Here is a 14,073-nt window from a genome sequence, read left to right as displayed (position 1 = left end):
TTGGCGGCACGTATTGAGGCAGGAACTCAGATTCGGACAGGCGCCATTCATCGTCATCAAAATCATAACCCAACCTATTGCCCGATTAACCTATGCGCTCCGTCAGTGAAAATGAAGTGCTCTTGTCTGATTGGACGGTTGCAAACGACTATGGATTCAACTCAACCTAATAGGTTGGAATTTGGGGGTTCTTTTTCTGGAATATCATAAAGCATGTCCTATGAAAAGCACGCATGTCCAAATTTTGATCGCATTTTGCCTTCACCGCTTGTGCATGTATTCAGCTACATTTATTATTTGCCATTAACCAACATGTAACTTCTTTTTTTTCATTTTCTATTTTCTTTTCTCATCAAGATTAGATTTAAAATGTCTTAATGTCTTCTTGCTGCTTTGTTTTTAGTTTACAGTCATGTATTGGTTGTACATTATGATTGATACAAGTGTTTATGTGTGAATATTGCTGCAATTTTATGCTGAGGGCTAAAGCCTTGTTTTATATAAAAGTATTACTTTGGCGCCATCTTGGTGCCAAGGAACTGTGTTAATCACATTTTAGGAGCTTCATGTAGTGCTTTGTCGCCATACTGTGGCATCTGTGAGCTATTATAAACCTTTTGCGGGGGCATACATTACTGGGTATGTCAAGGAACTATGTTGAAGTGAGTTGAGGAGCTTCATGTAGTGCTTTGCCACCATCTGGTGGCACCTATAGGCAATTATAAACCTTTTGTGGGGGGGGGGGGGGGCATCAATAACGGGAAGTTACCACAGTTTTTGTGCTCAGGCCAGTCTTGTGTAATATAAAAGTATTGCTTTGGCACCATCTTGTGGCATCCTGATGCCAAGGAATTCTCTTGCAGTGAGTTGAGGAGCTTCTTGTCCTGTTTTGCTGCCATTTTGTACTATCTATAGGCAATTCGAAAATGTTTTAGGGAGGAATAGTAGGGGCACAAGGTACGATTGTGTCTGGCCTTGTTTTATCTTGTTTTGTTCTTTTTGGCATTTAGCAGAGGTGGGAGTTAAGTCCCAAATGTCAAAAAGTAATTCTCAAGTCCTTGAAGTCAAAACATGACATATAGTACGACTTGCTGAATCCAAGTCGTGATTTGACTTGACTTGGCTTGGTTTTTGTGACTGTAACTTGGGACTGGGATGAAATTTGAAGGTTAAGACTTGAGAGTCGGAAACGAGACGATAGAGCTAACGGAAATTGTGACAACTCACGTAGTCGTCGGTGTTGGGGTCCTGGTTTTGCGGCTGGTCGGGCACGGCCACCTCGCAGTCGGGGCTGTAGTGCTCGCAGTAGTCATAGGCGGCGCGGTGGTCTGCTACAATCATTAGCTGCTGGATGTCTCCCTGGAAACAGCGAGAAACAGGAAGTGAGCGAGACGACCAAGTTATGCATTTAAACAAACAAGGGCAGGAGGGGCGAAGGGACTTCAACAAATAAGGACAAAGCGGAACATCTGCACACAAACTAGGTCAGGGCCTGGCTTCACCTTCAGAGCCTTCAGTTCCCCCTTTGTTTTTCATACGATTCTCGCCTTTTGAAGACTTTTATGCCTCGGAGGTGACGGTGAAAGGTTTGCGCGTAGCGTGAGCAGACCTGCAGGAGTTTGATTTAAAGGAGATCGTATAGCAACGTGGAGGGGGCGGGTGGATGGAGGGCTGGCCAGTGGGCGGTAAAACGGTTATTTAAGAAAGAAAAAATGCTGACAAGTGGGGTGAGATCGATGGGAAGGCGAGAGAAGGGAAAAGAACGCGGAGGCGCTGCGGGATCCCCGGGCTACACGGGGAGCTGGGTGTGTGTGTGTGCGTGTGTTCGTGTGCTACAATTTTCGGAGTGTTAACGCACACACTGTATCGCTTCTGTCCAAACATGTTCTCATCGGAGCTCCAAATGCAGTGATGTCATCGCACATCATTCCAATACGGAATCAACTTAGCTCAAACAAACGGGGGGGGGGGGGGGGGGGGGGACAGGAACAACGAGGCACAATTGTGGGAATGGACTGCCATGTTTGGTGTTTTTAATTAGGCCCCTCGTCCTGCGCTGTGCACTGCAAAAACTGGCCTTTATTCTGTTCAAATCTCCAATCAAGATTTTTAACGAAAAAAAAAAATAATTATGTTAAATGCGTATCTGAATCTGAAGTACACAGGTAGCGTAGCTCGTATAACCAGTAGTTTTGGGCTAGCTAATGTTGACTTGATTTGAGAAATCTTGCCAAGTCGAATGTTCCTGTTCCATTAGCAGATCATTGTGCAGAAATTAAGTAATATGTTCCTCATTTCATGACTTGTTGTTTTTGAAGGCCAGTTTTAGTGTCGGTTTGCAGCAACAACACACTGAGCACTAAAACCTTGTGATCCTTTAATAGTCCTCAGAGCGGGAGGGAAAATGATGTTTCCTGCTCTGTCTTTGGCTTATCACTGTCGTTTACTTTGGGGCGCGAGAAAACAAATCCCCACGCTTCCTCCGAGTACGGGAGGAATGAAGTAGCTGAGAAACGGTCCAGTGACCATGTCTCCGTTTCGGGATATGCGAGGATTTAAGAGTCGGTTTCGCCGTTACGTTTGGCAAGGCGGCCGGTTGCAGCTGCGCTCTGAAGGGACGATGGGATCTCGGCGCTCGCAATGAGCTCACACTTGGTCGGGGAACGTTCGCAGCGTTGTCGAGAACAACGTGACCGCGTTCCCTGGCCTTTGTTCTGTCAGGCTGTGGAAAACTCACGTAGAATGGTTCTAAATCTAATAAAAGTAACTGTGATATAATTACACGTGTTTCGTAGTCGCTAAAGTTTGACAAAAGAGCCTCACTGATCAAATATGGCACGTATGCCGTGATTGATATGCAAATAGGAGGGGGGGGGGGGGGGAAACAAAACTAATCCTTGTTGGACCCGGTACTGTTCCGCTTGTGTCCAGGTGGGGGCGGGAGGGAGCTCCCCTGAAGGACGCAGCCAAACATCTGTCTCCCTGCCTGAACTCGACCCAAAACTATTCAGGCTGGACTGAGTTCTTTGGACCGGAGCCCTCCGGATTGCACTCTCACGATTTGCGGTTTTTCTAAAAGCTGTGCAACAAAGTGTTGCGACATAAGCCACCGCACGCGCAAAAAAAAAAAAAAAACACAAGCGTTGACGTTTTAATGTAGAGTTTCTCAAATTGTGGTCCGTGGACCACATGTGGGTCCCTGGCAAAGATGTGATGCCTCTGTTTGTTCACTTACGTTTTTTAAATGTAACTTTACAATGATTCAGTCCAAGTAAATTGAATTTCGTACAATTATTTGTTTCTCATTTAATTTTAATACTGTGTTATACGAGAATACTTAACTATATTTCTAATTTTATGTGTACAGTACCTGCGGCTTACTCCCACCTATTGCCTTTTGTTTTTGATTATTTGTGAGTCGATGGCATGTTTGATTTTTGGACAACTCCTGCGTCTCCACTTAACCACCAATGGTCAAGATCTACTTAAGTAGGTTTTCCAGGTATCTGTACTTTACTAGCGTACTAATTTTTTTTGGCGACTTCTTACTTTTACTTATTTTAAAACTCAGGGATGTACTTTCTTCTCCTTTCTTGATCTAAATAGACTTTTCTTCAAGCTCTGCGAGTTGCGACGCCACAAATAAAAAAAGACATGGAAAAAGGTTAAGTCAAGCTGAGTTGAGATCTTGATTTATTGTGATCTTTTATGATCTTAAAACTTAGAAGACGGGAAATACGTGAGGCGGGGAGCAAGTAACGACGGCTACAACAAATTCAGAAACGCGAGCTATTTCCTGTCCGTGATGTTATTTAAGAAACTTAAACTTAATTCGTAGGGAATTCATTGTGTCTCGTGTCAGTCTAAAAAAACGTCAGCTTCCGGCATTCAAAAATGTTCTGTCTAATCTGAAAAAAAGATACGATAAAGTGTATTTTTCTCAGTTGTTATCGTGAGCTAATTCAGCATTTATTTGTTCGTCAGTTCGCAACGTTAGCAAAGCTATGGGAACACGTTGTTTTGATGGCATAAATCTTTAACGGGTATTGTCTATAATTGGCAGTGAAGCATGTTTTCTTTTTTTTTACATAAATACATTTGCAGTGCATTTCAGAGTCTGTACTTTTTTACTTTTACTCAAGTATAGGTGTTAAACAAGTACCTCTCCATCTACCGTCTCTTTGTACACAAGCTTTAGCTGTTGTTGAGCCCGTCGTTCGATTTTGCTTCGAGATAACGTTCTGTTGTAAATTGTCACGATATCAATTGACTTGCCTGTCAGTATTTGTGCTCAGAGTCTGTACTTTAAAAAAAAACCAAAAAAACCTTTTATTTAGGTACAGGAGTTGAATAAGTGCTTTTTTTTTCTTTTTACACATCTGTCAGCTGTTGTTGTGCCCATTGTTCTCCAGTGCCTTGAGCAAGCTTTCTCTCGTGAATTGGCGCCATATAAATGAAATTGCTGTACTTTTACTTAAGTACAGAGTGTGAGTACTTTTGCCGCCTTGAACCACGCTTCCCACCCCTCTGCTAAAGAACTTAATCCCGCGTCTCTCCGGACCATATTCCCATTTCCCGTCCTTTTTTTTTTTTTTTTTCACCCTCGGTTGCGTGTTTGGCTTTTCGCTGAAAAGTGCTGAGGTGGTGAAGGACTGACTGAGGGAATAAAAGGGAGCAAACATCTGATTCCAGTTAGGGAACTCGTCTTAATTGGTGGAAAGTCCTTACAAATATTCCCTTCCCTAACCCAAAAGTATGGAAAAATGTGACACATGGATGACACGTTTAAGGACAATAAACATGTTTTAGTGGAACCATTAACCGTCCCATGCTGAGAGAATCTGACGCTTGAGTTACAATACACTCCTCCAAAAGTAGGGAAAACGTGATATCTGCGCGTGCGACTGCAGCGGAAACAGATCACATTAAACAGAGGAGGCCTACATTCGAGGTGTGTACATTAAATATGATGTGAATATGGTACATTCAAGGTACAGTATATAGAACATTACATTAGAGGTGCATTACGTTAAATAGGATGTCAATATGGTACATTAATGGTGTATATACATGAAATATGATGTAAATGATACAGTAGCCGTGTAGAGCTATTGAATATGATGGAAATATGGTACCTTAAGGTGTACAGTATAGACAAATGTGATGCAAATATGCTATATTCAAGGTGTGGGTTCCAGATCGTATCCTGTGGAGCTCCTCCACCTGAACCGTGCCGCGCAGTCGGCAGTACCAATAGAAACTTCTGGATGATGTCGTGCCATGTTGCGACCATCCCAAGATTGACCTCAGCTGCAAGATCATCACATTTTCCAGACTGCCTTTATGTGCGCAGCCCCCCTGTTCACCAGCTTCCCCGTGCATGGCCTTTCCCCTTCCGCTTAACCTTAACCTAGGGGTGTTGAAAATTTGCCCTGGGGGCTATTTGCAGCCCACTGCACATTTTATTATCATTTAAACATTTTTTTTTTTTTAAAAAGCACAGTCTGAATCAAAAGGTTATGAGAAACAGTTTAAATCTAGGCAGATGCTATGCTAATTTTTTACAATTAGAAATAAAAATGTAACTGCTAGTAAATTAAAAAGTTCCATGATATGACAATTTAAATGAAATAATCACAATGAAATTTGGCACATATGTTTTTAAAATTGCAAATAAAGGTGAATGTTATGGGACATCATGCCTTTTTATTTTATTTTTTTTTAAATGTAAAAGAAAAAATGAGTAAAACTTTGTCTCTATTACTTTAAAATGTTAGTTACAGGATTGAATTTCAAGTTACAAGATATCACACTTTTTAATTTCATTTTTTTAATGTAAAAAAAAAACAAAAAACATTTGTCACATTTTCTTGAACACTTAAAGGTACCAGTATTTTTCTTTTTTTTGTATTTAAGTTTTTGCCTTTTCACCACTAACACCACACTAAAATTTAGACTTTTTTTTTTTTTTTTTTTTTTTTTTACATATCTTGAACTACTTATCATATGTTGACCTATAGCAAACTGAATTGTTTTTTTAGCATGTTTCATAAACACAAGGTGAAGGGATTGCACAATCCTTCCTACGTAGGTGCTAATTTTGGCTTTGAACGGCACAGGCGGCGGCACCGTGACGAGTTACCGAGACGGTACTTATGGACGTTTGTCCCGCTGACCACGACATCCACTTGAGAAACCAAACCACAAACCAAAGATGGAGGGCTTAGGGTAAGTAGCACTGTTTCACAACTGCCTCACCACCACTGAGTGTACATGTACATGTACATTGAGGTTTTATGCCTAACATGCTAACTTAGCAAATATTCACGCAAGAAAGCAACTTTCCTGTGGGTGTCTACGAAATAATTTGCAATAAATGTCATCATTTACAAAAGTGCGTACATACAGTATTGGGACCAATAAAACAAACATTATACAGTTAACAAATTAAAAGCTTTTATATGATTGTGATGTATTTTTTCATAAATCTGACAATGGTCATTTAAAAAAAATATATATTACAGGAATAAAATCATGTTGGTTTTTTTCAAGAGCAAAGGGAGTATTTTTTTCCCCCCGAGAATATTGTCCTATTTTTATTAAAGAATAGTCTTTTCCAGAATAAAAGGTGTAATAGTATGAGAATAAAGTTCTACTTTTTAAATTCACTTGTTAAAATCTGACTTTCTTCCCTTGCTAAACTTTGACTTGAAATCACAGTATTAACTTTACTCTGGTAAAATATGACTTTTTTCTTGCCAAACTGACTTTTTATCCCGACAAAAGAAGTTTTTTTTCCTGTAAAGCTGTCGTTTTTTTGAAAAAAAATATGACTTTAACATTAAAACTTTTTACCTTTTACCTTGTTGTACACACTATGTTTAGTTTTTTTGTGTTTTTTTGGTGGGGGAATGCTTGTGACAGCACAAATTCTTATCTGAGAAATATGTTTGTTCTTCTAAAGAACAGACATTTTTTCTTGAAAAAACACGACTTTAACATCATAACGTTACACATTTTTTTCTCTAAAAAGTACAAATTTGTTCTCAAAACACTCAAACTTTTTTTTATATACAATTTTAATTCTGAATGGTTTTGTTTCTGCAAATGTTACAACTTTTGTTCTTGAAAAAAAATAAAAATGAATTTTTGTAGCCTTACAACCGTTCTTCTCTAAAAAAAACTTTTTTTTCTTTTTGCTTTTTTACCGTAACATTAGAACTTTTTATCCTGACAAAATTTGTCTTTATTCTTGCAAAGATTGTCTTTTTTTTCCTCTTGAAAAAAACCCCAACTTATTCTTGTGAAATTATGATTTTTTTTTTAAACCTGACAAAATGTGTTTTTGTTCTGGTAAAGATGACAACTAATTTAAAAAAAAAAAAAAAACAATTCCACATAACATTACAACTTTTTTTTCTCTTAAGTACAAATTTGTTATCGTAAGATTAGGATTTTTCATCCCGACAAAATACGTCCTCGTACTTGTAGAGATTGACATTTTTTTTCTTTAAATAAACACTACTTTATCCTCGTAAATGACAACTTTTTTTCTGTTAAAAATACAAATTTGTTTTTCATAACATTGCAGCTTTTTATCCCCAAAAAAAGACTTCGCTCTTGTAAAGATGCCGACTTTATTATTTCTTGACAAGATGTATTACTTATTCTCATTACATTACTTTTATTTCTCCAAAATATGAATTTGTTATCGTAACATTGAATTTTTTTTCTTCAAAATAGGCAACTTTTTAACTAAATTGTTCTTAAATATAGTGTTAGAATTAAACATGTATTGCATGTCTCTTTTCTAAATGTTTATACAATCTAAAATAAAGTTGTTATTGGTTTGACCCATTTTTTGACTGTTTCGAGTGGATTTACACAGTACGGGTCAAAATGACCCGCAACATAATCAATTAAAAAAAAATTTCAACATAATACAAGGGTTAATTGCTATTTCAGGGCTACGCATAGTATTTATATTTCATTGGCGTCAAAATTATGAGCAGTTCTTTCGAACCATTTCTCCTCCGGACCCAAAATGTTTGAGAATCCCTGTGCTAAAGGCTCTCGTCAGAACATGCGCTCGGTAAGTGGCGCTGACGAAAAAAAACAAAACAAAAACAAAAAAGTGGGATCAGACTAAATGTCGAAGGTGTGAAGGGAGCAAGCGGAGAACGGTGTGGAAAGTATACCGTTTAGTGTTCCATTTTCTCTCGGGGAGTCTTGTCTGTCCCGCCAGCAAACTGGCAGATGAGCAGCGGGGGAGGCTTTTAAAGCAAAAAAAAAAAAAAAAAAAAAACATATCGCCCCGTTCCCACGGCAACAGCCGGGAGTCGAGCTGCCGATAGCCGGGGTTGGAATTGAAATGGTTTGGGTATGGCGTCACTCCCAATAAAACAACTGCAGCCCACAGTGCGCTCGTCTCTTTTGGCCTTCCTGGGTAATTACGCCTCGTTAAAACACTTGGAGATGCCACCACTTGATCCGAGCCAGCTGTACTTGCGAGTCCATTTGGTTCAACGGGAGCTTTGAAATTCTATCAAAATTTGGTTTGGTTAAAACCAATTCAAGAGGTCCTCGGTTTATGACAGTTTCACTCCCCGTGCCGATGACCTTGAACTCTTTTCAACGTTCCAATAATTCCCACGTTACCCGGATTCACACATTTTTCACAGTAAAATTCTCAAATGAAGAAGTATTTCACACATTTACCTCCTTCCACATTTCTTGACCGATTCAAACCATTCCATCTTCAAAATGCTCAGCTCATTCAGGACACGTACGGAACTCATATTACATTCCGGAATTTCCCACATTTTCCGAATAAAATTCTCAAACGAAGAGAAACTTTACGCATTTACCACCTCCTTCCACAATTCTTCACCGATTCAAACCATTCCAACTTCAATTCATCTACACTTCAGAAAACCAATGTCAGTAAATACAGTTCGGCGCTACATCCGTAAGTGCAACTTGAAACTCTACTATGCAAAGCAAAACCCATTTATCAACAACACCCAGAAACGCCGCCGGCTTCTCTGGGCCCGAGCTCATCCAAGACGGACTGATGCAAAGTGGAAAAGTGTTCTGTGGTCCGACGAGTCCGCATTTCAAATTGTTTTTGGAAATTGTGGACGTCGTGTCCTCCGGGCCAAAGAGGAAAAGAACCATCCGGACTGTTATGGACGCAAAGTTCAAAAGCCAGCATCTGTGATGGTATGGGGCTGTGTCAGTGCCAATGTTATGGGTAACTTACATATCTGTGAAGGCACCATTAATGCTGAAAGATACGTGCAGGTTTAGGAGAAACATATGCTGCCATCCAAGCAACGACTTTTTCATGGACGCCCCTGCTTATTTCAGCAAGACAATGGCAAACCACATTCTGCACGCGTTACAACAGCGTGGCTTCGTAGTAAAAGAGTGCGGGTACTAGATTGGCCTGCCTGCAAAATGTGTGGTGCATTATAAAGCGTAAAATATGACAACGGAGACCCCGGACTGTTGAACAGCTGAAGCTGTACATCAAGAAAGAATGGGAAAGAATTCCACCTTCAAAGCTTCAACAATTAGTGTCCTCAGTTCCCAAACGTTTATTGAATGTTGTTAAAAGAAAAGGTGAGGTAACACAGTGGTAAACATGACCCTGTCCCAGCTTTTTTGGAACGTGTTGCAGCCATAAAATTCTTAAAGGTTATTGATTATTTGCTGAAAACAATAAAGTTGATCAGCTTGAACATTAAATATCTTGTCTTTTTAGTGTATTCAATTCAATATAGGTCGAACATGATTTGCAAATCACCGTATCCTGTTTTTATTTATGTTTAACACAATGTCTCAACTTCATTGGAATTGGGGTTGTACATGTGCCGTACTGTTGATTGGCTACCAGTTCAGGGTGAACTTCACCTCTCAGCCAAAATCAGCTTGGACTGGCTGGGATGGCTGGATGGATGGATGGATGAAATTATTATTATTATCTGCCACAGGCCACAAAAGAAAGTGTTCTTTTTTTCCCCCACAGATGCCGACCATCACTGTGTAAAATCTTCGAGATGTTAGCATCTTCATTCATTAGCTTAGATTCCGACCAGGTCTTTGTTGCTTTGTTGCAAATGTCTGTAAGTCAATGACCCAACTGTAGGGGGAGCTCTGGAGTAAAAATATATTTCTGACTCCAGACGATTTAAATCAGTAACAAATCGATTTAAATCAGTAACAAATCAAACATGTGAAGGTCATCCTCCGGAGATCTTACATGGCAAGCTGGTTTTGGTTCGCGCCAGGCGTTGATTAACAGTTTCGGAAGATTTAACATCAGGAGATTGGTCGCTCGGTGGCGTGGGGAGCGGGTGATGTCACTTTTCAAACGCTCCAGTGCACGTGAGCGGAAGGGAGTTGCGAGGTCGGCTGGCTCGGCATCAGTCATGTCGGATCGGCCTCTGCTACTAATTACAAGAGTGCTGATATTTCTTTTTCAAAACCAGCGTGACACAGGCGACACGATGCCGTTGGGACTCTCACATGCTCAAGCAATAGATTTTTTGGGACGGCGTTCTTATTGAGTATCCTCTTTAATTAGTTCATTATAGCACGCTAGCGAGTGAGTTCAGGACATCCAGAAATCCATCCGTACATTTTCTGAACCGCTTATCTTTAAAACAAATATTTTGGTGATTTTAATCCCCAAAAGGAAATATTTAACAACAAATCCATGAAATGAGTTTTCCCCCATAGTTTTAGGAATTTTTTTCCAATGACCATCCCAAGTTAAAAGGACAAATGGTAGACGGCAATCTTTGTTAACAATGTTGTATGTATTCCGTATGAAAAGTGTTTTTGTCAGAAAATCAAAGAAGGGTAATTTCCGTTGCTTTTCGGATAAATTTGGAGATACAGGACGTAGGGAATTATTTACACAATAGCTTTTTTTTAAAACCCTGTTCTGATCAGGTATCCTCTCTAATAAGTACATCATGGCATCACCGCATTGCATTTGTGTTCAATTAAAAAAATCAAAAGTTGGACAAATGAAATAGAACCACAAAACAGTTTGTCAACTTGACTGTAAATACTGGCGGTCACAAAAAGACAAAGCGTCGGCAGCATTCTGTAACTCGGCCGTATTTGTTTTCATTTTAGCTCCAAACACAAACTTGTTGGCACAACTAAACTTAATCAGTATGATGCTTGCTATCTTAGCCAAAAAATAAACACTCAGCTTCCAGTTATAATTTTACGTGTTCATTTCATATTCACACTGTACAAGGAAATCGCTTAGTACTGAAAGTCAATGCTAACGCTAAGGCTGTGTTTGGTTTGTTGCCGTTCCAGTCTAAAGCTAAGAATAAATCCAATCGGCGTACGAACGGTCCTAAGTGGTGTGAAAAGCTGGCTTAACTGTTTAAATGCTCAAATAGAACAAACCTGTCGAGCCGCAACTTGCAAGCTCACATTGTAACCTCGGAATGCTAATGCTAAGCACATTAGCATTGCGTTGCGGCCAATCAGATTTCTCTATGGCAGAAAGTGATCCGATCATCGCACGTTTTAAAATGTAGTCATTTGTCAAACAGCAGCATCTCCGCTGTCAGTACTCGGAATGTTAATGCTATAAACAAAATAACGTACTTCAGATTGCCGTGCGACTGGTCGGGAACTGCCATTTGCTCGAGCAAACAAAAAGAATCCGAAATGGGCTTGCGGTGGGCTAACGACCGTAGTCTAGTTTCAAAACATTGTGAATTGTCAAAACAAATAAAGACGATAAAGACACCCATCATCTGTGGACACATAATGCTAATGCTAAAAATAGAATAGAACATCCGAGAAGAGATTAGCCTTTATTGTCATTGTAGCGAACAACAAAATTGGAAAAACACTGCAATCTGTTTCCCTTTTGGTCGAGAGAGGCCATTCGCACCTCGGTCGCAACCAACAAATATGAATCTGAACTGAGCTCAAACCAGGCTAACGACTGTCCAGTTAAGTCCAGTTTTGAAGTATCGTTGACCGTCAAAACAAATCAGGAAGAAGACACTTTCTCTCGTATGTGGACAACAAAGCAACGCGCATCCACTATAACTTGTTATACCCAGCCAAATTTCTCACATTCCCCGAAATTCATCAGATTGTCGTGCGACCAGTCGAGAGAGGCCAACCGTTCTTCGTTCACGACCAACAAAGATGAATTGGAGCTGGGCTTGAAATGGGCTAACATCCTGAAGTCGAGTTTCAAAAGATCATCGACGTCAAAAACAAATCAAGAAGAAGACAATTTCTGCTGTCTGTGACACAGAATGCTAATGCTATAATCAGCAGCATGCTTCCATTATCAGTTTTGTCATGGCCAACCTAATTTCTGACATTTCAGAAATTTATCTCACTGTCAGGTGACCGTTCGGGAACTGCTAACTTTATACAGCCAGCTTTAGCCAAGGCCTCTGCATCGCGGCTAACGCTACTGTACACTGTTATGGCACGTGGGTGGCGGGCGTCGGGCAAGCTTGATCACCGACATGTCTGCAGAGAAAATGGCCCCCACTACCACAAACCTCAAATGGGCAACAGTGGTTTTTTACAGCCTCACCAAAAAGACAAAACAGCTCAATGCGTTCATTCACTGTGAACGTTTTTACCGTTTTCTCGTGCTATGCAGTAAAGAGAACTCAAACAGGGCCAACCTCAAAGACTTCTTCATCAAGTATTCTTGTTCCGAACACGATAATTCCTTTGGTGTCGATGATGGGGTGGGCAGATCGGAGAAGCTTCTGGGCGCTCTTCTTTTTACAGTCCAGAATGAGGGTGATGGTCTGCTTGTGGACACTGATGGCCACTCGATGCCACCTGGAAGAGAACAAGAAGAGGTGCTGTCGGTTCACACGCTTTCTGAGTTACTCGTTATTGGTTATTATACTTTGGGGCTAAAGTGAGCTTTCAAATTCAAATATGTTCTTGGGTACATTTTGAGCATTAAACGATTCAATGAAGGGTTGAAGTGTAACCCTACAAACTCTCACCCGACCCTAACTGTACGAACTCTGCCCAAAACCTTAACCCCAAAGCCTAACCTCTAACTCTAACCTAAAACCGACCCCCTTACTCCAACCCCACCTCAGGTCTTTAACCCTGCTAACATTAACCCTAAACCTTAATTCCCAACTCTAACTATAAACCACAACTCAAACCCCATAACCCTAACAATAACCTAACCTCATATCCAAATCCTAAACCCTAATCCCGTCCCCTAAACCACTAACCCTAAACCCCTAACAACACAAACCTTAACCCTACCATATGGTAACCCTAACTCTGAAACTGAGTCCCAAACACAAAATCCTAAACCCAAGTCCTACCCTGTGCTTTCCCCCTTAGACTAAACCATAATCCCAGGCCACCAAACCTAACCCCAAACTCGGTGCCCCTAAATCATAACACTAACCCCGAATCCTAAACCCAAACGGCTAACTTTCTAACTTAAACCCTTATCTTCTGTGACGTGAATGTCCACTAAACCAGTCCACCTACTTTCCATCAGCCAGGTTGATCCCCCGGAAGAGCGGGTAGTCCTCTGGTCCGGGCTTTCCTGTGTGGTCCTCGTAGAGGAAGACGGGCGAGCGCCCCATTTCCAGCCCGAGTTGCTGGATTCCCTGCTCGTTGTACACGGACAACAGGAACGACTGGCTGCCCTTCTTGGGCTTCACCGTGGCCAAGATGGAAAAGTCCCGGGGGAATACATCACCTGGCAGGGGGAAGGAAAGCGTTTTATACTATATATTTTGTGAAAGAAATATTGGACTTTTGGGGGGAAAAAACAATGTTGATGTGTAAGTATTATACCAGACTGCCATTACACAACTGTGCATCATGCATATTGCCACAATGTAACATTTAGTCAGACAAGAGTGCTCTTGAAGATTTTACAGCCCCAGGAGGCGGGCCAATTGAGTTGAAAAACTGTAAGCTGCTGACGACACGAACCCTGGCGGAGGTAGCTTCTGTCGCCCCGAGGTGCTAATTTGCGCATAGCCTCAGCAGACGTACCGTGGCGTGGGAAGTATGCGCTAT

The 14,073-nt window shown here is 40.7% G+C and overlaps 1 protein-coding gene across 3 annotated transcripts in view; it reads right to left on the bottom strand.

Annotated features, from left to right (window-relative positions):
• col5a1 (procollagen, type V, alpha 1) overlaps window positions 1-14,073 on the bottom strand; it is a 75,111-nt gene that overhangs the window by 40,462 nt on the left and 20,576 nt on the right. For all 3 annotated transcript variants that reach the window (XM_061747914.1, XM_061747913.1, XM_061747912.1), the window contains exons 3-5: window positions 13,534-13,747; window positions 12,690-12,852; window positions 1,228-1,359 (exon numbers count right to left, since the gene is read on the bottom strand). In XM_061747914.1, the coding sequence (XP_061603898.1) occupies window positions 1,228-1,359; window positions 12,690-12,852; window positions 13,534-13,747 (509 nt within the window). The remainder of the gene's footprint in view (window positions 1-1,227; window positions 1,360-12,689; window positions 12,853-13,533; window positions 13,748-14,073) is intronic.

Source organism: Phyllopteryx taeniolatus, chromosome 15 (assembly GCF_024500385.1).
Source record: "Phyllopteryx taeniolatus isolate TA_2022b chromosome 15, UOR_Ptae_1.2, whole genome shotgun sequence".
NCBI lineage: Eukaryota > Metazoa > Chordata > Actinopteri > Syngnathiformes > Syngnathidae > Phyllopteryx > Phyllopteryx taeniolatus.
The sequence above is the reverse complement of the archived record's forward strand: the minus strand, read 5'-3'. Positions and strand labels throughout refer to the sequence as shown.